This window comes from Nipponia nippon, unplaced genomic scaffold (assembly GCF_047370975.1).
Source record: "Nipponia nippon isolate SJK-2023a ecotype South Korea unplaced genomic scaffold, ASM4737097v1 scaffold_1, whole genome shotgun sequence".
Taxonomy (NCBI): Eukaryota; Metazoa; Chordata; class Aves; order Pelecaniformes; family Threskiornithidae; genus Nipponia; species Nipponia nippon.
Genome location: NW_028262290.1, coordinates 45,928,621 through 45,953,805, shown reverse-complemented (window position 1 = coordinate 45,953,805; position 25,185 = coordinate 45,928,621). Strand labels below are relative to the sequence as shown.

Sequence of the window (25,185 nt, the reverse complement as noted above, 5' to 3'; positions counted from 1 at the left end):
CAGACTGAGGCAGCGTGTTACACCTACAGGCTCCAGGGCTGTACTCTTATTCTCTAGTGAATCCCAAACTTTCTTACCTTTTTTCCCTACAGTTTTTCACCCTTGTGACTGCACTGCTTCCAGGGTGTGCAGTGGCACGTCTGCCTGGTGTTAGGCTGGTCGGCGCTAGTTCAGCATCTCCCTGGCATGGTGCAGTGGTCCCTGTGCGATGTTACAGGATTGAGGGTTTTGTCAAGGCCAGAGGTCAAGACGGACAGATCTGAACTCAAATCCTAGAGATGCAAGGCACTATAATAACCCCAAAATAAACCAGCAGGTCTTTAAATTCAGCCCCATAAACCCAGCTTTGGCAGGAAACTATGTTTATGGAGGTTTTTTGTTTCTGTTTTTTTCCTGTTACACAAATTTTGACTCTTCTATCTGTTGCAGGCGCAGTTTCATTACAGCTGGCGCAGGAGCAGGGATAGCTTCGGTATTTCGTGCCCCGATCGGCGGGCTCTTGTTCACGTTAGAAGAAGTGTCTTCATTCTGGGACATCAGGCTGGCCTGGCAAACCTTCTTCTGCTGCTTGATGGCTACCTTCACCACGGATTTACTATCTTCTTCTCTCTATGGGTTTGTTTACAGAGGTCATTTTGGATTTTTTGAAGCAGAGAAAAGAATTATATTTTGGGTACGTACTGTGTGGGCGTGGGAGAAAATAGATGCAGGGTTTTAGGCTTGTCTCTCAGCATTGTTGCTGGGGGGAGTAGTGGGGAAGGGGGACTGAGAAGGGGAAAGGATGGTATACGTACAGTTATCAGATCAGTGGATATGGAAGCCTTCATACTTTACATCTGGTAATCACGTACAACACAGAGTTGTTTTGTTCTGAATTAAAGTGAACAAATAGACAAAGCATCTACTGTTTGCTTATTAGCTGATTATATAAGTTATTAAGATAACTTTCTGTATTGGTGCTGGATAGGAGAGGGATACTTCGAAGTAAAGGAAAAAGCAGAGAAGCTCTTAAATAGGGTGTCCTCTCCTTCTGTAACTGGCTTGAGCTCTCTGCTGTTGCTGCAGGCATTGCTGTACTGTGCCCCTGTTCCTTGGTGCTTACAGATTAAATATCTGAAAACATAAAATCACTGTTTGTTCATGGTTGCACAATGGAGCTGACCTTCAGCCTCAGCTATCTCTACTTCATTCCTTCCAGCATGACACAATCTTGATCTTTGAATTTTGCCTTGTGTCCACCTAAAAATAGTTGCCTTTATTATCCTGTCTTTTGCTCATTTTTATTGCGAGATTATTCAATAGCGATGTGCAAGTATCATGATCTTCATTTCTTGCCTAAATATCCTTCATTGTATTTGACTTGAAGATCAACTAGAGAGCTAGTCTAGCTCTGGTCTTCCCAGTCCACTTTTTGCTACTAAGTAAATTTTTCCTAAGGTAATTCCCTGATCACTTTCACTGATCTCTGAATTTCTTCTGGCTTGTATCTCTTTAGCAATGCAGAAACCAGAGATTATGGTATTTTCCACATGTAGGCATACCTTGGTTGGGAAAATGGACAATGTTTTTTTTTGTGCGCATGCTGCCTGATATAATGATTTTGCATATGCTATGCAAAAGTATTTGGGGTATATTTGCTTTACCACAAGTTTAGTTGGGGCAAGTGGAGAAAACATTGGTTTTCAACCCAAATCCTTTTTATGGACCAACTCATAGCGCAGTCCCCCAAACAGCTGCAGTGACACAACCAAGAAGATAAAAATTTGTGGCAGAAAGGTGAGACTACATGGACAGGGAAGAGGTCAGACCTTCTGAAGCCAGATTCATTGCTGAAGCCAAAATATTGTGTAATGAACAGCTGCATGCACAGGGGAGAGTGGATTCACTTCAATTGCTATTTTGCATTAAGCATTGCTCTTTTAACACTCCTTTCAGGGTGTTTTCAGAAAAGGGCAGTGGATTCTGTCTCCTTCTGTCTTCTCTTAGTGTCATTGGAGGGAAAAGCTAGCTAAAATTATTATCAACGTGACTTCCAGCAAGGTTCAATAGTTTTTGGCTCTCAGTGTGATACAGATAACCAGAAACATTTTCATTTCACTGAACACAGGGCTCAGGGGAAGTTTTACTTCTTTCATGTCTTGTGGCATTAACCAACACAGTTTACAGCGGATAAACTCTGAGTTGAAAGCTTGTGGTTATGTTTCTTAAGAAAAGTATTTGTTTTCTTTAGTTTCATTCTACCTAGCGTAATGTTACAAGGGGAATTTATTGTACTCCAGAGCATGAGATTTTCAGGAAGCTTCACTTTATTTTTACGTAGACCATTGGATTATTTGTAAAGGTGAAACTTGCTCTGTTGGTAACAGATTTTTCTTGATGACTGGCCAAAGCCTGTGGTTGATACTACAACAAAAACAAACAGTACTCTGTGCCACCTTTCATTCCCAATGTGTGGAACACTCACTTGACTTTACCTTTATTGCCACACACATGCAGTGTAATGTGCATATATTACTTTAAAACAAACGTCTCGGTATATCTTTCCCTTAGGAGAAGTGGAGGTAGGGAGAGAAAACCATAAAACCATGCATGTCCATTTTTAGTTTTAATGCAGGATTGGAATTAGGTAAAATATAATGCAAGATATTTGGATCCTGCAGTAAATAAAACAGAATTTTTCTACTTCAAATTAAATAACTTCTCTCTGAATTTCAACATCTTAAACATTAGATCTCTTTAAATCCTTTGGAAAAGGATGGATGTTGTTGCAACTATTGGTAAAAATAGCATTATTGAAGTTTTGCTTAGTACCTACATATTGTGATAGTTTCAGTCCTGATTATAAGGCACGATATGCCTTAAGTCTCTCCCTACCCTCTGAGACTGTACCCTGCAGGTGTTGGACTTCTTGTGCCTGGGAACAGCTGCTGGGATTCTCCCTCTTCCAGACCTGGTTTCTCAGTCTGCAGCACCCTATGGACCAACCCTTCAAGCTTGGTTGGATTTTGACCCTGACATTCCTCCTCTCAGGAAATACCACCAGTGTGTAGTACAGCCACCCAGTGCATTTGTTAAAATCTAGGCTACTTGTAGCAAGAACAAGAATAAAATTAAGAGTCAAGGAGAAGAGGAAGGAGAAGAAGAAGAAAAAAGAGATTGAACAGTAAGAGGGCCTGTGCACTTGCTCAAGCAATTTAAGGAAGGCTGACAGTTTCTCCTATCTACTACCCCCAAGATTATACCAGCTTAGGTCTTTTTGCAGGCAGCCCTTGACACGTGCCCTTACTGCTTCTTGCCAGGTAGCTTTTTGAGCATTTCGTGATCTCTTACTCTGTCCAGATCCTAATCTTGACAAAAAGCTGTGTAACTCTAAGCCTGGGCCAAGGAAATAGTATCCTCACAGCTTTTAATAGGTTGCTACCCATCCGTTGACCCCTTTTTGTTGGCTGGAAGATAAAATTAAAACATGACATTGCTCTCATCCTTGCTGCCTGTTGAGGAACCAAGCAGACAATTCAATTACTATTCCAGCTGCCAGATTATATTCTGCATTTATTTGTAGTTCTGCGAGTTGTTCCAGATCAGCATCCATTTTCACAGTTTTATTTAAGTAAATTTACTTATAAAATTATCTCAATGCACATGGATGCAGGTTGACACTTAATAAATGAACTTTCCCAAATTATGATGTAGATATAGACACAGTGAGCAAAACTCTGGTTCATCGGAGTCTTTTGAGGTGTTCATTAAGACCAATATGTCATGTTATTTGGATGTAACCTGAAGTGCTAAGTGCTTGTGGTAACTGCAGTGCATCACAGAGGTTTCTGCTATGTGTGCCGACAGCAGTGTCTACCTCCTGTGAGGTGTGCAAGAAGAGTGCACCACCTCTCATGAGATCAGCTTTAAATTAATGAGCTGAGCTCCCTAAACCGCAAGGAAAGATTTCTTTCCTGTACTCTTGTATGATACTTTGTGGTATCAGGTTTTGTAAGAGAGGGTGCAATATTTCATGTCACTGGCAGGATGCTCAGAACATTTTTTTCTCTTTTCTTTCACTCAGGTTAAGAACTTGCTGGACATGAACGTCTTGGCCTTCATTCCGACCATCCTCCTTGGAATGCTTGGAGGTTTCCTGGGAGCTCTCTTTGTTTCCCTAAATATAAAGATTAATAAATTACGTATGCAGTTCTTTAATTCAATTCCAAAATTATCCCTTAGAAAAACAAGCAAGCTGTTGGAAACTGTGCTCATCCTTGTAAGTAAATAATACGGTTCTCTTGATTATATAATATTTACAGTGGCTAATGAGGGCAGGTCATAAATCGGATGGATGGAAAAGCGGATCTCACCTGCTTGTACTTGCTAAAGTGCAACAGAGTATAGCAAACATGGATTTCCAAAGTACATATAGGTATTTAATGTTGGTGGGTATATAAGAATGGAGAAGACATGTTTTGTTTTGGTTTTTTAATGCTTGAAGTATTTTACCTGTAGAGTTGCTCTCTGACTGCTGCTCTACTCTGATGATACTACATCAGCTTAGTGACATTTAGCAGTTACGTTGATGTGCTTTTGCATTTATTTGCAATCTATGGAGGGCTGTCACAAGTAGATTTCATCCATTTTTCTCCATTTTTCCTTGATAGTGATTGATCCTCTCATTACCCCATACAGCTTGCTCATGTAGCAGAACCAGGCAGACATCCTCCTCCACACCTCTGCACCTGGGCACTTTTTCAGCTGTTACATTGGAAAGAACAATTAGGAGACTACTACCATAACCATATGTATTTTTGCCTCAAGACAACAAAGCAGATCTTTGCCTGTTGTGAGAAGAATAGATGCATGAAGAATAAATGTTGTAGAGGGTTTAAAAGTTATGAATAGGTATAGAAAACTTTCTGGAGCTAACTATGTATCTGGAGTCTCTTATTGCTAGTTGTTACTGATGGAGGTCAGCCTGGAGCCCCAGATGTCCTGATAAGGCATGATGGGACCATTTTACCTCTAGGCTTTGGAGTTTCCATTTGGCATTGTATGGCTTTGGGGAGGGTCATGGCATTGGAAGGAAAAGGGTAGAGAGGCAAAAGGTTCCCATATTTTGAACATTTTCATAATTTTCAATTTCATGCTTTGGTTATAACTTAAGTATGTTGTTAAATGTGGAGGAAGGAAACCCTCAGAGCTTTTCTACTGCACTTTTAGTAAATTGTGCAAATTGGGCTTCTCTGCAAGTTTCTCTAGTGAATACCTGCTTGTCATAATTTTTCTTTTTTTCCACCATTCCTGAGGAAGTCCCTCCGAGGAGTTTTCAGACCTTTTTAAGTGTTGAGATGACCTTTCTTTAGGGAAATTGGTGCACATCGAAGCCCCTTTCTTCTGCCCTCTCTTAAGCAGACTTGCCAGTATGTTTTATGTATGCTATATATATTCTTTTATATATACTATTGTATACTTTCTCTTCCCTTCCTCCTGGAGAGAGGGTTGCTCCATTGTAGACCAATGGGTTGGCCATATAGATGCTCTCCTCCCATCAGCCCAGACGTGCCTTCACCTGCCTCTACTCCGAGCCAACAAAAGGACATAAGCTTCAGGGAAAAGCAGTCACCTTGGCTCGCATCAGCAACCTAGATGATACTGGGAGGAAAACAATTAGTATTTTGAATATGAAAAGGGAAACTTTTGGAGCTAAAAGTGTGAATAACCATAGGTTGAGGCACATGGTCAATTCTCTGCAAGCTCTCCACAGACTGGATGTTTCCTGTAGGTTGCACTGTTTTTCCTCTCTATAGGGTCAGAAAGAATGCATTTCATTTAGTCCTTGAAAGCTGTGCATGCTGTGGCAGCCCAGCTCCTCCTCCTCCTCTCCTAGCCCCGCTCCTTGCTTGGAGCAGCGTCCCGCTCGGTGGGTTCTCTCTTGGCACATCAGGGGTGAAATCTCACCTCCGGGAGGAGGAGGAGGAGGAGGAGGGATCCCCGTGAACGGACTGTGCTGGAGCAGGCCCATGCCATCGATGACAACTGGATTTTAGCTCCTCTTAGCGGCAAGATGTTGGCTTTTCAGTTTGCAGCCGTGTTTGTTCAGCATCTCGCTGAGGGGAGACACCTTGAGGAAGCTCACTCGAAGCTTCTTGCTTCCACGTTGGAAGGAGTGGGTAAGGTAGGTAGGGAAAATGGGGTTTCTCAGCTCTCGGGAGAGTCTTTCCACTGCCCAGTTTCTTGTGTTGTGCTACAAATTTTTTCCCAAGTCTTGCAAAGGATTCGGGACTTTGTGCTGTTGAGCACTGCAATGAGACACCCTAACAAGAATCCCATTTTCAAACCGGCAGGATGAGGAGTAGTGTCCCGTGTGTGACTCCCATTAGTCCTGTGTAAACTCCACTGTTTCCAAAGGACCTCTGTTTGTGAGAGGTCAGGTTTGCAACAATTATTATTTTAACAATTTGGAGCCAGAGCTCTGTGTGTGACAGCCGCTTCCCATACTATTGGGAAAGGTTTGGCTTTCTCATAGTACCTTACAAAAACCTTGCATAAACTACTTAAACGCATGAAAAACACACAGTTCCTTATTACTTTTTGGAAAAAACAAACAAAACAAAACAGGCCACAACATAAGCCAACAAGACCCAGCATGTTAGAAGATACTATAGGATTAAACTTAAGATCAGCTAGCAAAGATTTAGTGTCAGATGTAAAGAAAATGCCTCCTAAGAGTTATTTTATGTTGTTTTTATGCCTTACTGACTCCAGAAGTTCATGGAGCAGTTAGCACCTTGCCAGATCATACCTGAAACTGGGAAAACAGCATGTGTTTTGTAGGGCTGTAATGCTTACGAGAGCTTTTCTGTTTATATATTTTTGTCTTCATCCTTCAAATTTTTTTTTTTTAAATACTGTTTTTTTACATTAATGTTGTAGCATGAACTCTTATTCAGACTGTTTTTCCTTTTTATTAGCTCTAGGAGATCCTACTCAGGTCACAGTCCTTATTTCATTATAACTTGGCAAAAAGCAGCAGGAAAGAAACTGATCTGAGAGAGAACCATACAATTCTTTTTCTTTTTTTTTTTTTTTTTTTTTTTTATAAACTCACATAATCAGGCAACTGAAAGAAACTATGTCACAGTGACTTTAACCAAAAATAATCTTGTATAAACCAGTCTGCATTTAAACTTGGAAAGAACCCACCATGGTATCTTCCACACCCACAACATAACCCAGAGTACCATTCCTCTGACTGGAATTGAATATCTAATCTTCAGCCCATAGATTAGGCAAAGCCGTCTTCCTAAGTGCCCTTCTGCCCCTTGGCCTGCATTTGCTTCTCCTCAATTCATCACCTTTCTCTCTGTGAGGAAATCACAATGCAGATAATATTTTGCCAAGAATCTGGCAGAGCTATCTTTCTAATTTTTTTATCATACTGACTAATGCTTCTGTTCCAAAAGCTCAGTGTTTCCATGGGCAGGGTGAACAATTTAAGGATATATGCGTGTATACTTATATATTAAACTGTCAAATCTTTAAAAGGTTACTTGAAAGGATTATTTTTTTTTCTGCCTAGCTGTAAAGATAGGCTACTGCTTTAAATATGTAGCCACTGGCTCCAGGCTAGCTGTCCTTCTAGCTCCCTTTGGACTTTGGGGCTTTGGCAAAAACTTGACCTGGGTTTGAACTGTCCCAGAATGAAGCTTTCAGAAACAAAACCTGGCCTAAGCTTTGTGAAGACTGAACTACTTGCAGCTTCATCTATCTCTTGTAGATGTGCTCTGCCCATAAGCTTATAATCTTTGAGATACAGGGAAACAAAGGCCTGAGATACGATTGCCTGACAAATCGTCACAACTGCACGCAGCTGAATCTCAGCTTGAGAGTTTCTATAAATGTACTACCTGAGCTGTTTTATAACAATCCACAGAGTGCATGAAAACTTGTGCTTGGAAAACATATTATTATTATGGCTGTGTATTCCAGTAATTTCTCTCCAGATGACTATGGAAATATTTTCTAAACTTTTTTTTTTTTGGGTGTATCTTCATTTATTTAGAAATGTAAATTGACCTCAACTAAGATAAAAATCTTAACATTAGTTTTGAATGAAATATAACTGTTATGTTGAAAAATATGCATAACTGAAATACAGTCATCTCATGTAAAAAATTCCTTTGGTTTTGGCGAATGCAAAGCAGCCAGTGAAAACACCACCTGCTGTGCTCTATTTAAAACATTTTTGGTTTCATTCATATTTACTTTAAAATGGGTATATGGAAAACTAGTAGAAGGACCTGATAAAGTCTCTTCATCCATTTGGATTGCAATGTCTGTGTCCCTACTGTATAGCTGTAATCTTCTTTAGGCATTATAGCTGTCTAGTATTGCTAGGATGCCTAGAAACTTCTTTCTGTTGGTTACCTGAATGTTAGTCCTTTCGTAACATCCTCCTCAAAAGGGAAGGGAAGCAATACGTTTACAAGTTAGAAGCAAGCCTTTAGCTGTTCATACTGACCAGGGACTTCAAATTTGCATAAACCAGGAACTAACTTAAATTGAAGCAGTGGGCTGTTTTTGACACACAGCATAATTTTAAATACCAACCAAAAAACTAGGTCCTTAATGAAAGACATGTAGATCCCGCGTCCTTGCCATGCACAAGTTGCAGTCTCAGGCTGGTAGCCTGCAAGGAGCTCTGGCTGAACATGGCACGTGGCGGGGAGGCTGGGCACATGTAGAGCATCCCATGTGCTGCAGATCTTTCTCTCTGGAGGTAGCGGTGGCTCTTGGTGACTGCAGAGTGGGAGGTCAATTATCTAGTTGCAACTGCTGAGTCCCTGAATTAAGGTGGGATGAATATCTGGGCCTCCCTGGCTGCTTAGGAGCAAATGCTGACCTTCTGGGATATGTGAGCAAGACAAAAGGACAATTTCCGTGTGGTAACTGCTGGCATTAGTGATTTTAGACACTTTTCTTTCTGTTTTTATCTGTTTCTACATCTCATGATAGTCTATTTACTTATTTTAATACCTGCAGGTGTGTACAATGACTGTTACCGTGTACTTACCGTATTTCTTTCCTTGCACTCCAGTCACGAGCGTGAGAAACTACCAGCTGAGAAACAACACAGGAATGTAAGTGGGGAGAGTCACCAGGAGCATATCTGTGTAAATACAATTATTAACCATTTATTCCAGTTAGTTGTTACAAGGATTTGGGATGGAAAAATTCAAAAGTGCATCAGAGCTGAATGTTTAAAATGAATTCATGTAGAGACAAGAATCACACTTAATCTTTTAATCGCTGAAATATAATCACTTAAACTTTTCCAGTGAGAGGCATTTGCCATCATGTCAAATTAAAGAAAAAAAAAAAAAGGAGAAAGAAAGAAACAAAAGGGAGTTCAAAAATGAAAAGAGCCCGAAACGTGGCTGTTATGTATCACGAAAGCACTTTTTAAATTTAGAATCCTAATTTTGATTTAAAAGGTGTATGGGCCTTATATATAGGTAAGCCTATAGGAAACAGGCTGTGCTTTAGCTGGAAAGCTGGAACTGGAAACTGATGAAAAGCCTTCGTTATTCTCAGCTTCATTCAGCTACTATTGGTGGAGGGACATGATCTGATCAGTCATCTATATAAGAACACCAATAAGTAATGCATCAGAGGCACGTGCCACTACAGCACAAACTGTAATCCGGGGACTTAAAATGACAAATATTGTGTTAATAAACAGGCAGGGAATATGCAACTGAATGGCTAGGGACTTTATCGGTGATACAGTCAAAGAGATCCTTGAAGCTGATACAGGTTTTGCAGTTCGAGTATCTTTCCTGAGAAATACCTATGGGGAATCCAGAGCAAGTAGAAAAAGAATTGCTCAGATTGAGGTTAAATGACAGCTTGATTTCACAGTCATTGCAAATGGTCACTACCAACTTGTAGTTTTACAAATTCATAAATTTGTAAAATTTATTAATTCCTCCTTCCAAGTGGGCAGTATCATATATATATTTATATATATTGCATAATACTAACCATAAATACTGAATAACCTGCCATTGGTGACTGGACTCTGAAGAGCTTATTTAAGTATATAGAAAGCAGACATACTTTCCCATTCTTGCCACCAATTCTAGACCCTCATTTGATTTGCAATACCTGGTTCAGTATTGTTTGTTGTAATATGTATTTACATATTCTTTATAGAAGCAAACTTTGTAACTTAGTACCCGGACTTGGTGACTACAGGTATTTGGATTGCTACAGGAAAAGCCTTTTTCCTCACCCTGACATCCTTTTTTATTTTAAGGACTAAATGCTTGCAAAATGTTATTTTTCAAAACAAAACTATTTTTGCTCTAAAGGAAAAACATCTGAAACCATGATAATTTCATGGCTTTTTTTGTCTGTCTCTGAATCAAAAATAGTCAGGCTGATCCAACCTAGAGGATAAATGTCCTTCGTGCTAATTTTTCATTTGGTGTAGCTACAAGTTATAAAGAGTACATCCTGTTGAAAACGGATAGATCTGAAAGGAATTAAGCACCAAATTGCCATGAACTTTGCAAAGCCATGCATATGCTGAAGGTAGTGATGGTGTCTCTAGTGAGCTTGTAATAAGGTCCAAGACTAACGGTGGAAAAGAAGCTTATTCACTGTTTTCGCATTCTTAGAAATTCAAAAAGGGAATTATGATTGCAGTCGTGAGATTTTAATTAGGATCATTTAGATTTGGCTCACCTCAGCGTAATCTGAAATTCTTAGTCAGCGCTCCAGAAGCAGATAAATATCATTAACCTTTGAAGATCCAACAGGTTAGTAACAGGCACCCTTGCCACTTTGAGATATCCAATAAGAACCATATAACAAAAAAATTGTAAGATGCTTAGTTTTGTCTTTTGTACTGATCCAACACAGTGAAGTGTATGTTTTTTCTTTTAAACCATGACAGTACAAGAGCTGCAGCTCCAGATGGGGCTGTATGTGGCTACGCCAGTATGACAGTGCTTCCTTCTAGCATAGCTTATCCTCATAAATTTATACTGGAACAGTGCTTTCAGTAGTGCTTTGTAGTACTTCCAGCAGGCCTTGATATTCTTAGGATAAGGAGGAATAGGAGGTTGTGGGGAGGCAGGAGAAGGAGGTAAAGAAGCAATGGGCTCCTGCCATTAGCAGGTCTCAGTGCAGCACATGTATTCCTGCAGTGTGGCAGTGCAGTCCTCCCATTGGCACCAGGGAGAAACCTGTCTCTACTAAATATACTGATTTCAAACAGAAAGAGTTAGTGTACAAAACCCTGTGTGTAAAAAAGTCCTACATCTCCATTCTCTCTGCTTTGTTCTTGCTCAACCATGTATTTTAACTGTAAAAAAACTTTCTTCTGTTGTTTCTCTCTATGTTATTTTGGCATTTCTGCAAGCTTCAGATTGCCTCTCAGATCTGCGGGTTTTTGTGTGTGCACTCCTTTACTGGTAGTAAAGACATCTGTATCGAACTTGAGCTTTGCTACAAGTGGGCTGCACAATCATATGATTTCTAAAGCAGGATGGAGTAAATAAGTTTTTTTATTTTTTATTGACCATTATGAATTTGGAATATATTCTTGTTTGAGTGGTTGGATTAATGTAAAAAGCAAATATAAGATTGGGAAGTATCTTGTGTTCCTTTGCTTGCCAATCTGGGGTCTGGAAGAAATTTTCTTGCACTACATGTTGGCTGCATTTTAAGTTTTCCTTGTAGTTCTGAGCAGGGATCAGGTGGGTCAAATACCACAGATCTCCTGCTCTTTGTTCCAGAAACAGAGTTCATATTGTTACTGTTTAGGTTGCGGTGCTGTCCAAAACATGCTGGATGCTTTCCAGACTAAGAAGGAAGTCATACCTACTTGGCGAGTGCAATTGCTCCAGATGACAGAGATTGAGAAAGTGTCCAGGAATAGCAGTGCTGTACAGAAAGGCTGGTCACGGTCAGCATGATAACCAGCAGTCTAATTTGCAAGATTTTGAAATAACTGGTGCCAGTATTTACTGAAGGAGAGCTTTAAGGACGTGTTGGACAAACATTTTTTAGGTGTGGTTTGGGTATAGCCTGTGCTGCTGTGGAAAAGGAAATCTCTAAGTCCTTCCAGCTCTCCATGGTGCTCTCCTGTGCAAAGCTTTCTAACTGCAAATGCATCTTTCAGCTTGGGATGCTGTGCTTACCCACTGAAGTGTTCGTCATGAGTGATAAATTTTTGGTCTGCTAATCCTGTTTTATAGAGTTACAATGATATATGTGGACAAGGAGATCAAAGCCAGGCTGGGCATTTTAATCAGTTTTTTTCCCTGTTCTGTGGTTTTAAGCACTGTGACGTGATTCCTGGTTTTGGAAATTTGGGTTTCAGCAGCAAGAGGTTTATGCAGAGGAATATGAGCATTAATAAACCAGATTTATTAGTTTAGCAGAATAATTAATAAACTGATCTAGTAAACTGGATTTATTAGTTAATAAAACAACTTAATTGGGAGACGTAAGGGAAAGTAGGCTTTTTGTGTAAAATTTATATCTAATAGACACATTCTGTACAGGCACTAAGGTAAGTTATATTCATCCATTTAATAATTTTTTTGTTTGTTTTTAATATTTAAGCATAAATCAGTTCAAGAGGGAAATTTCAGAATATAGCTGTTCATCAAGCACATGGATTGGTCCAGATGGAGTCAGATATTCTAATCAAACCTTCAATCAAGGTAAGGGAGCTAAGTGGTTGATACCTGGAAACAAATTTAATTTATGTAAATGGAGGTGATATCCAAGTATATTTACTCATAACATAGGTTTTCTTCGACGTAATGTACTGCTCCCTTTTGAGGGATATATCAGAACTAAATTCCATATTTGAGCCAAATATGCTGGGAAGTTCCTGAGTTATTACCTCTGAAAGGAATAGGGTAAGAGCTCTGCTGAAGTAGTATGGTTGCCTTTCTTTGGCTTAAATGGCTGCAGTTTCTCCTTGTTTAGATCCAGATTAACATCACACAGACCAGACTGGAAAGAACAAAAGTTCCTTGTTTTCCTGAAAGTGTCCCAGATGCTGAAGCTGTATTGTGAACTCCAGTTAATTGACTGTGTACTTATTAGGTTTAGGCAAATGAGAACTACTACAAACTGTATTTTTGTAAAGGATCCTTTTAATGTTTTGTATCTCGCCACATCTCTTCCTCTGTGTTGCAGCTGCTGCGCTTCTAGTTGAAAATGGGAAGCAAGGGATCACGTATCTTTTTAAACGTGGGACTCATGAAGAATTTGGATACACATCCCTCTGCACTGCTTTGGCATTTTATTTCGTCCTCAGCTGTTGGACGGCAGGTTCTGCTGTTGCCAGTGGCCTGGTTATTCCTATGCTGTAAGCTTCACCTGTCTTGGTTTGAGCTTCCTGTGCAAAAGGCCTGTGTTGAGTAGCAACAATCTGAATTGTAAGATGAAAGCTTGGCAATAGCAAAGCTATAATTGCTTGAAGGAGGTTATATAGGTGGAACAGGATGGTTTGCTTGGAAAGAGATGCTAAAATTATGGAAAAGAATGAAGAAAAATCATCTGAGAATAGCTGTGGAAGGACCATAGCCAAAACTGTGTACTTTCCAAGAATAGATCATTTGAATCCTTTGGGGACCCAGAGAGCGTCTCGGCTGCTGGCTCCATCTCTGTAACTATAGAAATACGGGTTCAGATCCAGACTTTTCATCTGTTTCTTATGCACATAATAGCCTGAATCTTAATCTTGGACATCAACACTCTAGACTTCGGAGAAAACTGCAGTTAAGTCTTTTGTTGTACTTTTCAGATAGCTGTGGTAGACTAGAGCAAAGTTCTTACAGTGATGTTGAGAGGTTTAATGTTCAGCAAGCAAGGAGTCATGGCTGGAAAGTGGGTATCGAGCATAATGCAATTCAAATACTGAAAAAGTTCTAAAAAGAAATAGTTCTGCGTACAACCTTCTGCCTTTGCCCTACCCCTGAGTATTCACCTCCTACCCTCCCCAAACTGTTGTCTAAATCAATTTTTAATATGCAGTGTTTGCTGAAACTAGGCATACTTGGCTGAATAGATATAGTCAAGTCTGTCAGCCAGCACCTGTGTTTCTGACCCGATAGCCTAATTTTTATAACCATTCTAGAACTACAAGAACTGCACTCGTCAATAAAAGAATCAATTGCATGAATAAATGGGAAAAAGTTGTGTAATGGTGCAAGATGATGCTCCCCAAATCAGATCATATTTATCATATATATGGCTATTGTATAAATAATAATAATTCACCATTTCTGGACGGTGAATGTCTATACAAATCTAGTTCATTGGCTGATGCTTGAATCTGTATATTCAATTCCTTGCATATGGAATGAAATGCTGTGTATCATGCCAGCAATTACATACCCAACTGTGCTAAATTTTGGTTTTGCTCTTCAGTGTAGCATATGGTTGGTTTGAGGACTCCTGGGTTCTCTTCACAGCTTCATTCCTGGTTAGCTTTGGGCAGGTCATTAATACCTATTACTCAATTTTACCCATTTGTTATATGGCTGTAATATTTTACTTGCCAGGTTTATGGGGCACAGGTAGACTTAATTTTAAGAAATTATGTAAGGCTGGAGCTCTAGAAGCACGGGCTTTTTATCTGAACTATCCCAGTGTGTATATCTGTGACCTATATTCCTGTAAGGTTCATTCTCATTTGGCTTTGAAGGACATTAAGGCAGACATGCCAATAGTCCTTTTTCTTCAAAGTATGGTAAATCTGGCAGTTTCATGTTAGTGACTGGTGCTAAGTAAATGCTCATACAAAGGAAGGATACTAGAGCTTTTCTTGGGAAAGCAGTCATTACAGAAGTTGACAAAATTAATCTGAGATCAGCAGAATATTAAAAGCATTTCTAGAAAACACTATCATTGGCAAGAGGATTGCTCTTTATCTTCTTGCATACAGGTACACAGGAGCTTTGTATGGCAGGATAATCGGTTTGATCCTTGTTTCCATTTTTGGTGTTCAAACTAATGAATACGGAGCATGGATTGATCCAGGTCTCTTTGCTGCCATTGGAGCTGCTTCCTTTTTCAGTGGCGTGTCAAGACTAACCATCTCCCTCACTGTGCTAATGGTAAGTATCTTAAGTTTTCAGGTATTTGTGTGGCCAAGGTTGAGTTGAGCTTTTGCTGCTGCAGCTAAATGAACCACAGGTGGTGTCCCACGCACATTGAACCACAGAGAAATAAATTGTTGGCCTGGCTATTTCTGGCTTGCCTGAAGAGGCTTTTTTTCTGGGACCTTGTATTTGGGAAGTGTAAATTTAGAAATAACACTTTGACTGAGAAATCTGACTATCTGTTTTCCTATTTTTTAAATTTTTGGGGGTTATGATAATGGCATCAGTGGTTTACAAACAAGAAAACAGAATATACTATCTTTTGTTTCTTCTGGATTACAAAAAAATAGTAGATCACAGTGCTTGGCTTGTGAATTGCCTTCTGTGGGGGCTGAGGGCCTTGTGCAAGCACCTTTTTATGTTGGGGCTGAATATGGCCTTCTGGATGGAGTAAGTGAAGGATTTGCAGTAGCGTAGGCAAGTGATGCAAAGGGAAGCCTCCCAGGTCTCTCTGGTAAATTTATGCCTTATAGGTTTAAAAATTTTGAGATTCACTTGGAACACATTTCTTATTCCTGTTTCCTGCCCCCCTCCTTTTATAACAGAACATTTTGAGTCTGCGCTACAATACTTTCCAGGCAAACCTCCGAAAGCTAAAGGATTTGCAAATAACGGATGTTCTTTGCTCTCCCTGGTTGCAACACCTGGGGACGGTGAGTTGTAAGGCGCAGCTGAAATTCAGCTTAGTCAACAGAGAAGTGATGTTGAGGTCACAAGGGGGGAAGCTTTCACCCTTTCACAGCAGGACATTCAAGTCCTATGAGTGTTACTGTGTGTGGAAATTTCACCCATGACTAAACCTAGTCTTGGCTGCCTGGCTGGCTGTGCCCAAAGGTATCTCATTAAAATCTTTGCAGATGTCAGAATTCACCGGGAGTGACCAAGCCAGGATTTTCCCTCCTAGTACACTGTTGCACAGTGTTTGATAAAGTAGCTGTTTATCGGCACTCGCTCTGAATTGGGTTCATTTTAGCGATAGGTTGTGTAAACTATGTAGGAAGAATTTTTTTAATGTTTTAGCTTGAAAGGTGTTGTACATGCATAAAAACTTCTCTATTGTGAAATAATAATTAGATTGATTATGGAAACACTCCTCCTTCAGTGTCCTCTTGGTACTTTAGCACTTACTTATCCATTAGGTACAAATGCACTCTGGTATTTTTACTTCTATTATTGCTTTTATGCATCTTTTGGAAGTTACTGTATGATTTGTTGGCCAGCTACTAAGTCTGTAAGACTTGAAGGGAGGAAAGTTGGTGCCTGAACACCAGGTGTAAGTTTTTTGAGAGCCCCAATTACCACTAAATGTAATGTGTTTTCCAAAGTAGGCCTGAATTTTCTTGCAATGGCTCAATACATTTTAATTTAAGTATCATTTGTAAACCATTACTTTATGGTCTTGCTTCAGGTATAAGTCCTTAGTGGCAAAAGCAGTTGACTGACATCTTCCTTAGCTTTGTGCTCATGAGGCTGTACTTCATTGCAGGGAAGTGAGAGGTGATTATGTGCCAGAACACTTGCTGGTCTTGGATGACAGAACTGCATTTCATTCGGCTCCAGTAGACAGAAAAAGCCTACATTTTATTTGCTTCAATTTCTCCCTGCCTTCCCCATTACCCTCACTTGTTCTTTTTTTTCCAAGCGCCTCCGTGAGCATGCATGTACGGCATACGAAAAACAATAGGTGGAAACTGTTAAGAGAACTGTAGGAAACTCAGTTGAAAAGGCACTAGAAAAATGATGAGGATTGCATTGCAATGTGTTCTGAATTCCCCTAGGTGTCATGTTATAACTCTTCTGTGCCTCTCTCTGCAGAGGCAGATTGTGTTTCTATTCATGTTCATCCAAGATAAATAGCTGCATTGCTTGAGGAAATATTAATTTTTGAGGAGAAAAAAGGTCTTGGACATGACAATGCAAAAACATAATTAAAAGGTTGTGCCCTCAAACCATAAAATGCACATATTTTTCCTATATTGTCTGGTGGGTTCAAAAAGAATTGAGAATGTTTGCTTTGGCTTTTCATACAGCCTTCCATTTGGAAACAGTTATGAATGTGGGACTTGTAGTGAACAGGTTTGTAAGATGCTTTTCTTATTTTTTTTTTTCCTCTTCTTATGGCAGACCCCACAGGCATCTGCCCACCTCTTCTTTCTTGGCTGCCTCTTTCTACCCCCCATGCTGACACTTGACCCTCATCCTCAGCTCTTTGTGGCAAACGGTAGATGTGGTGACATTTTCCTTGGCAAGTACAAGGACCAGCCTTATGACTTGCCTTCCCGCAGCCTTCTGTCTCCCACGTCTTTTTAAGTGTCATGTGCCCTGAGCTTGCTGGCCTCAGGGTTCTCGAGATGTGGGAAGAGGAATAGCATCTTCCTACAGTGTGTTTTTTCTCTGGGTCATTCTGTGTTTTTATTGTTCCTTTTGCATTTTTACCTCTCAATAACGCTGCCTTGCAAGGGTTAAAGAAGAAAGGTGGCACTGGGCTAGCCTAGGATTAGTGTTCTTCTCCACTACTGGTAGTGCCCCTGTGTGCAAGCTGAGAGAACCTTGATTTACACCTATTTGGATCCTTTGTTCCCTGAGTTGTCTGTCTTTCTATTACACAGGACAGAAAATGGCCCTGACTCTCTCCCCTTTATTGCCTGTTCTGTTCAAACAGAATTAAAGCAGAGATCAGTTTATTGGCCTAATTTATCTCTCCAAGAAATCTCTTCTGATAGATATGGGGAATGCAATTAATTCTGAAAAGGTTAAGACTCAAAACCCTCCTCTGAGTGTGAAACACTGAAATGTCAGGCTTTTGACAGATATAGACTGAAAGAGAAAATAGAGTATTCCTTAGGATTTGGAAGGCAAAATGCAATGTCATTACATAAACCAAAGGGAAATCTCCATAGGGGATTAAATCGCCTAAAGTCTGTCCTTGAGTCTCTTGCTAATGGCAGGTGTGGCTGCTGTGAATGAGTGGCTTGTGCTAATGGGCATGATGTTGGTACTGAAATAAAATGACCATCTGATGGGGGTTCAGAGCATTATGAAAAGTTGCTTGTTGATGTCTCTCCGAGTCTGCAATATGGCAGATACAACAAGCTGTATGTAAAATCATCTGGTTCATAAGACAGTATTGAAGGCTCAGAGATGAGGTTTGTTTGTACTTTCTGCTCTTTGATGCCTACATCAAGACAGGCACACTGTGGCAGAGCATTGTATATAATAAACTACCCTGCTGTAAGTGACCACTGTCCTATAGTTAGGAAATTTGGTATATTTGTTGTACACATTCCATTAAGAAATGAAAATGAACATTTATTTTTTGCATAATTTGGATACCTCATTTGTAACGTATACTTCTCACATGCTTCACAGCAGCATTACAGGTCATCTTGAATAAGTGCAATAAAATAACTGAATCAGCAGGTAATAACAATTAAACCCTAACCTCTCCTCTTTCTCTGTAGTCTTTCAGTACTTCTAATTTAGGCAAAATGTGCTTACTTCAAATTATAGGCAGGATGTATTGTTGCAAATTCTGTGGCTACCCTCCTCTCTTCCTCTGAGAGACTCTCAAGAAGCTTAAGTCCTTCCACAAGAAATTTAAGTAGAGCATCAGCTGTGGGCACTTACCGTAGATATGACAGACACATCTTGTTTTACAGATGTGATGTGAGAATACAGCACAGACAACCACCCAATCCAACTAACTAGAGGGAAGTTATAAGAAGAGCAGAATGGTGATATAAGATGTTAGAAAAATAAGCACAAGACTTCTAAAATACATGTGAAATCTGCTTGGTATCCAGTGCAAGTTTTTCACAAGAGAGCTGTGTTGCTCAGTGGTTGGTTGTAGGACGCAGGATGCTGTGTTTTGAACCATTTGCAGTAATGATGATGCAAGCAGGAAGGATGGTTTTGAAAATGCTAAAACAAATATAAATTCTGAATCTTTCCTTGTTGAGTGGGCATGTCAGATAATATCGCATAGCTGGTGCTTGAAGACCAAACAGTGAAAACAATCCTGGCTGCTCACGTACTTGCCGTCTTCTTGGATCTTGCTCTAGTAAGAGAAGGGAACAATAAAAATACCCTTTAAACAGCTGACTTTAAAACACCAACTACAGTGCAGGTGCCTTTCTGTAATGCATAGTTTCCACCTAGTTTGTCTTGCTTTTTTTTGGTAAATTTTTAAATGCACAAAATGACTGCTGGCACAAAGCTAGGCTTGTGTACCGGTGCCCTTATGTTCTTCCCGAACGGAGGAGCAGCTGACCCTGAAGCAACAGGGCCCAAGAGCTGTGGCACTGTCATGCTGTGGGCTTCAGAAAATGGAGGCTATTGGATTTTGGTCCATGACAGCTCTTCAGGGCAGGTCTTACAGCATGAGTAACTACAGGAAGCAGGATATTTTGCAAGATGTCAAATTAAATGATTTAATCGGTTCTTCTGGTCTTAAAAGAAACCAGTCTTGTTTTCGGCACATAAAATGTGGTGTAACATCTGACAAGTTGAAGAGAAGGGAGTTCCCTTCCAAACTCGTAATGCCATCCAAAGTGCAGTCCTTTCCTTGACTAAGGATCATAGTTTGCCGAAGTGTGAGGAAAAAACTTCTCTGAGTGCTGAGTATGCTTTTGGTGTACCAGCAAGCAGGAGAACAGGCTGATTTGAAATACGTGAATTTCTTGTTCACGTGAAAAATCTTATGGTCAAATAAGATCAATATGATCTTATGGTCAAATACAGCAAAATGTTCTTCAGTGCCTAGCTTTGTGGTGGGAGTGACGATAAACATGGAAGTCTGCAATAGCTTGTTTTTTCAGCACCACCCTGGTTAGAATGATTTAAAAAAAATCCCTTCTACTCTTTTTTTGAGTGAAAATGAGACCTTCAGATTTGTTTTTCCAAAAACCTTCGACATTTTATCAAAAAGCTGAACACCTGAAAAACAGAAACAAAGAAAAAATATTTAAGATGTCCTGCTGTAAGCTTTGCTCTTTCATGTTAGCATTTTTCTGTAAGGAATGAAATATTTCCCATGAAAAACCAAAGAGAGTTCCTTGGTATGTTCAAGGAAGGAGGGGGCAATACCTGGTGCATCGTGGGAGATGTAGTTTAATCTGAGAGGCCAAGCCGACTCCAAGTTTAAAATTCTCAAGAGACACCAAAATAGCATTCCAAGTGAAAGATTTTGAGTTTTAACCTAAATAATGCTGCTCTATAGGGATGATAAACAATTTGTCAAGTCACTGGAACATTCCATAAAAAATGCATGGTTGTAGGGAAAAATGAAAGAAAACCCTTTTTCTTTCTGGATGGTAGCCTTGTGAACCCAGCCCAAGAAAGTCAGAACAAGTCCCCTCTGATTCATTCATTCATCATCTGTAAAGAAGAACTGCAACTATGGGACAGTTGGTTAGTCTATAGGTAATTCACAAATTGGAAGAGAATCCAGCTTTGTCTCTCATATAGCTGTTTCAGCTTTGGCACCAGGTTTTTATCACTAAAATAAACAGACGTGACTGAATTGTACATGGATTCAATTGGCATTGAACTTTTAGAAAGTTCAGTTGTGCATCTGAAATATTGAAATTGAGACGGCATCTCTGTTTTAAATACACACATTGGAAATGAAGTTGTAATGCGAGAAGATAACATTTTTATATAGTCATTTTTCTGGCTCTAGCTTTCAGTAGCTTTAAAGATATTTTATAAATAAAGCGATCTAGTGTATTACAACATACAATTGTACATTTGGGACATGTAATACAAACCTTAATGAAAGTTCATGAGAATTTAATGTGCAGAAGTTATTTTTAATTCACAGTATCTTATCTGTTTTTAATTTTTTTCAAATTACAAAATGCAATTGGGCTGTCTTATGTACTAATTCTTTGCCAAATTTAATTTGTTTCCAAATTAAAGACATTTTTCAGTTACATTGTCACGAAAAGCATCTGAAACCATTAAGTTTTGTTATATTTTTAACTTTAAAACCTTCAGAATGTTGCCAATAGTGTTTTTTCCAAATTTTGAGAAAATTATTTATCTCTGGGACAAAAGCTACTACAATAAGCCTATCTCTTTTTTTTTCCAGCCTGAGGGGTTTATTATCATCTTGAATTAAAAACCCCATGTAACCGGGTGCTCTAATGAATGGGGGCTCGGGGCCAGAAATCCCTATTTGATTATTGGACCCAGCTGAAACAGGAGCAAGTGGTTGCACAACCCAGCAGCTGCTGGGCTGAACACAGTCTGTCAATGGGAAGGAGGCTCCTACTGTAGGTCCTGAGAGAGGCAAATCCCTAAGGAGGAGCATGACCTCCCCTCAGCTCAAGATGGACAGAACAATGTGTTTTGTTGTTGCAGTTTCAATGTTTTCCCTGTTTTTTTGGAAGAGGAATAAGACTGAGTCCAGGATACACATGGTGGTGGTGGTGGTGAACGCTGGTGTGCTGCTGTCGTGAGAAAGACTGAATGGAGGCAGGCACCAAGGGGAAGCCGTGAAAGCACGTGAAAAAGTAGAAGCATTGCAGAAAAGAGGAGCATAAATGGTAGCTAGTGGGACCTGTGGGACCTGTCCTAATGATGGCTCTTCTCTCATTTTGAAATATGAAAGAGTAATGACAGAAAAACTCTTGAGTGCCTGATGACTGTGTCTCAGGGAAGCTTGCAGAGCCAGACCTGAGCTGCTTTCTTGCATCTCTGAGAAAAAAAAAACAAAACAAGACCTCGAACTGGCAGTGGCCACCCAGGTGGTTGTCCACTGGTGAGTTATGCAGCAGCAGGTGACTTCTGCAGTTGCTGGTGCAACCTGTGAAACAGCAGTGCCTGGCTTTAGAAAGGACGAAGTTGCACAGCTGTGGAGATAGCTGGAGTGGAGTTGTCTGGTGCTTCAGATCCTATAGGATGAAGACTGACCTCAGGTTACTCTGGTTACACCGCTCCCATCTCACGCTCTTCCTCAGCCTGACCCTTGTTCAAAGAAAAGGGAATTTATTTGGAAGGCTTGAGTCATACTTTTCCCTTTCTCCTCCTTGTTTAGTAGAGTGTATGCAATACTTGGGAGGGAACAGACAAAGACAAGGGAAAGAACTGACTGTAAAAAATGAATACATCCTTGTGGTGCGCTTTGGCAGCACAGACCTTGGGAGATCTCTGATCGTGCCTTCCTCTGACTTGCTCAAGATGGAAGGGCGTGAAAGGGACATTGGGCTCCTGGGGCAAACACAGGCCGGTGCTCTGGAGAGAAAATGATAAGGAGCACGCAGCTGCCTGTCGGGAGAGCCATTCCTGTGTGAAAAAGTAATAGAGGCTCATGACGGGTCATGTCAGCATCTGTTGTGCTACATTGGTGTAGATGAGAGAAGATTTTGACCCTCGCTTTAGAATGAGTACACATGTACGTGCTCTGGGTCAGGGAGCATTTTTTGCACTGCTAGTTAATAAGGCACATACCATGGAGTCCTTACCAGAAGGGCAGGAAGGCTTATGTGCCCCCTCAACAGTCAGACTCAAATTCTTCTCTCCTTAGATGCTTAAAAATAGTTTGGTACAGTTACTCCAGCAGGGTTATTCAATACCGAATTTAGCTTTGGTCAGGATTCTCCGCATGGCCACAGTCTTCATTTTAACTCCCCAGGAGAGAATGCCACATTAGTTGATTTTCCACCTGATTTTGGTGGGGAAAGGAAAATCTTTTGCAGAAGCTGGGACAAATGTGTAGTATTCAAGATTTTTGACATCATGTTTCCTTCAAAGCAGGCAGAGGAAGTGCTTCATTATTTGGAAACTCATTTGGCAGGTTCTTCCCAGTGCTAGGCTGTTTAATGCATCAGCCCGTCACACTTAAATACTTCAGGGCTCACTTAACGTTTTTGATTACACCTGAGATGGTTCACAGTTGTTTTGACAGGGCCTAATTTTCTGTTACTAAGCTGCCTGATTTTTTTCTCATGAAGAATTTAAACCCTAGTCAAAACAATTTTTCAAGGTCTCCAAGCCTACAGTTATTCCTAACAGGATAAGCATTCGGTCTGCTTACGTTGCCTGTCAGGAGGAGCCCGGTGTGTTTGAATGGTATATTTAACATTATTTCGGAATCTGATTGCAAGTGATGTCACCTTTTTACAAAGAAGGGGAGGTGCAGAGTAGTGTTGTACTGATCCTGGTCTTATTCAAATTAATCCCAAAATAATTGGAGTAACAATGCATAATCAGCAAACTGTTAAATACATTAAGTCCTACTATTTTCTGTTGAATTTGCTCCAACTGGGGGAAGAGCATCGTGTGTTTTTTGGCAGTAGCTTGTCTGGAAAATGAAATAAGGGAAACTGTACTTTCATGGAGAATGGGATGGGGAACGGTTTCAGGACCTCAGACTTTGTAATGCACTTCTTTAAGAAACAGGAGGCTCAGTGAATGAATACCTACACTCATGTTGAGAATAATAAGCTTTTATAAGTTTTCTGTTCTGATATTTAAGGTCTAATCTCCTACTGAAGTTGAAATGAAGTTTGCAGCCCGTGGCGTAGTGCGTTTATCAAATAGCCTCGGTAAATCCACTGTCCAGTCTGCAGCTGGCTGTAGTCATGGGGCTTGCTCTTCTCCAGCCTTTTCTGGACCTCAGGAGCTGGGGCCATAAGAATCATGGCATTCTGGAGATGTTGGTTTTAGCATTGCTTAAATATGGCAGACATTCATTGCAGTTGTCTATCTTTCTTAAAAAAGTACTCATGAATCAGAATTTAAAGAATTCTGCAATACTGTGGGTTAAAAAAGTACAAGGTTGCTTAGCTGGGTTATTATGCAGTACAGTGGTTGTTTTGAAAAGATTTAATATGTGAGCCTGCTGAATGTTTAGGCATATTCACAATGCTGCTTTTTTTATTAACAGAAGGTTCACTTGACACAACATGCAGCAGTGTTACCTTCCTGAGACATAGATTTAAACAGCTTTGAAACCTGCTTTCAAGGTTTGGTGTCTCCTATGTATGTGAGATAAAGAGCCAGATTACAAAAAAATCACTGATTGATAGATATCTTTCCAGGGGATCTTGGCAAGAGTTGCTGCTATCACCTATACTGCTTCCGATATCACTTGCATCCATTGCCTCAGCCTGTCAAAACAGGTGTATTTATAGGCCTTGAGGGACTGAAACAAGAAATCAAACATTTGCATAGCATCTTTCATCCAAGTTTCCAGGGATTACTTAGCTGTGCTGGGTATTTCTATGTTCTCTTTAGCAATCTCCTGCTGCTGTACTAGGTCTTGGAATTAGAAAAAATCGTTCTCTCTTTTAACAAGGAAATCATCAACGAAATGCTGGTTGGCTTCAGAAAAACTCACGCAAATATTTAAATCCACATCAGAGAAAACTGGGATGAGATCTCAGTGAACATTAGGAATTAAGGTAAATTAAGAAGCAGTGCACGAGTGTGATTAACTAGAACTACTTTGCTTAAAGAGAAAAAGTACGTGCCCTGTGCTGAGATATTTTTTCATGCTCTGTCTTGGCAGTAATTAAGCTCTAGGGTGCTATAGGCTGCTTACTCCTCGTAATGGCCTGGAATAGTTAATCGGGTTGAGCTCTGGAAGAGGAAGAATCCCACTAATTTTGCAATCCTCCTGGCACTGGGATTTGGCAGGACGTCCTCACAGTGAACCTACGCTGGGTGTGCCGCCCTTTGTAGAGTGTGATGCACAGCTTTGTGTGCCTGAGGCTGCAAGAAATAATCATTTTCAGCAGTGTGAGGGAACTTGAATACATAACTTTTTCAGGCTAGCATGACAATCGCGTCTTTTTAGGAGATTTATGTTTACTGTGTTGCAGCAGCCCACTTTTCCAAGAATTTCCAGCAGTGATGGTGATGAGTGATAAGGAGATACAGTAAAGCGAGTTGAGTTAATGGATGTAGTCCTAGGACTATAAGGGATTTCTTTAAAGGTGAAGTGTACAGGAAAGGAATATTTTTTACTTCATTTTAAAGAGAGAGATTAATGGAAGTTCAG

The 25,185-nt window shown here is 40.1% G+C and overlaps 1 protein-coding gene across 2 annotated transcripts in view; it reads left to right on the top strand.

Moving 5' to 3' along the window:
* Positions 1 to 25,185, top strand: part of LOC148057354 (chloride channel protein C-like) — a 102,094-nt gene that overhangs the window by 11,441 nt on the left and 65,468 nt on the right. For both annotated transcript variants that reach the window (XM_087735850.1, XM_087735841.1), the window contains exons 6-11: positions 430 to 673; positions 4,064 to 4,258; positions 9,031 to 9,128; positions 12,625 to 12,725; positions 13,210 to 13,381; positions 14,963 to 15,134. In XM_087735850.1, the coding sequence (XP_087591976.1) occupies positions 430 to 673; positions 4,064 to 4,258; positions 9,031 to 9,128; positions 12,625 to 12,725; positions 13,210 to 13,381; positions 14,963 to 15,134 (982 nt within the window). The remainder of the gene's footprint in view (positions 1 to 429; positions 674 to 4,063; positions 4,259 to 9,030; positions 9,129 to 12,624; positions 12,726 to 13,209; positions 13,382 to 14,962; positions 15,135 to 25,185) is intronic.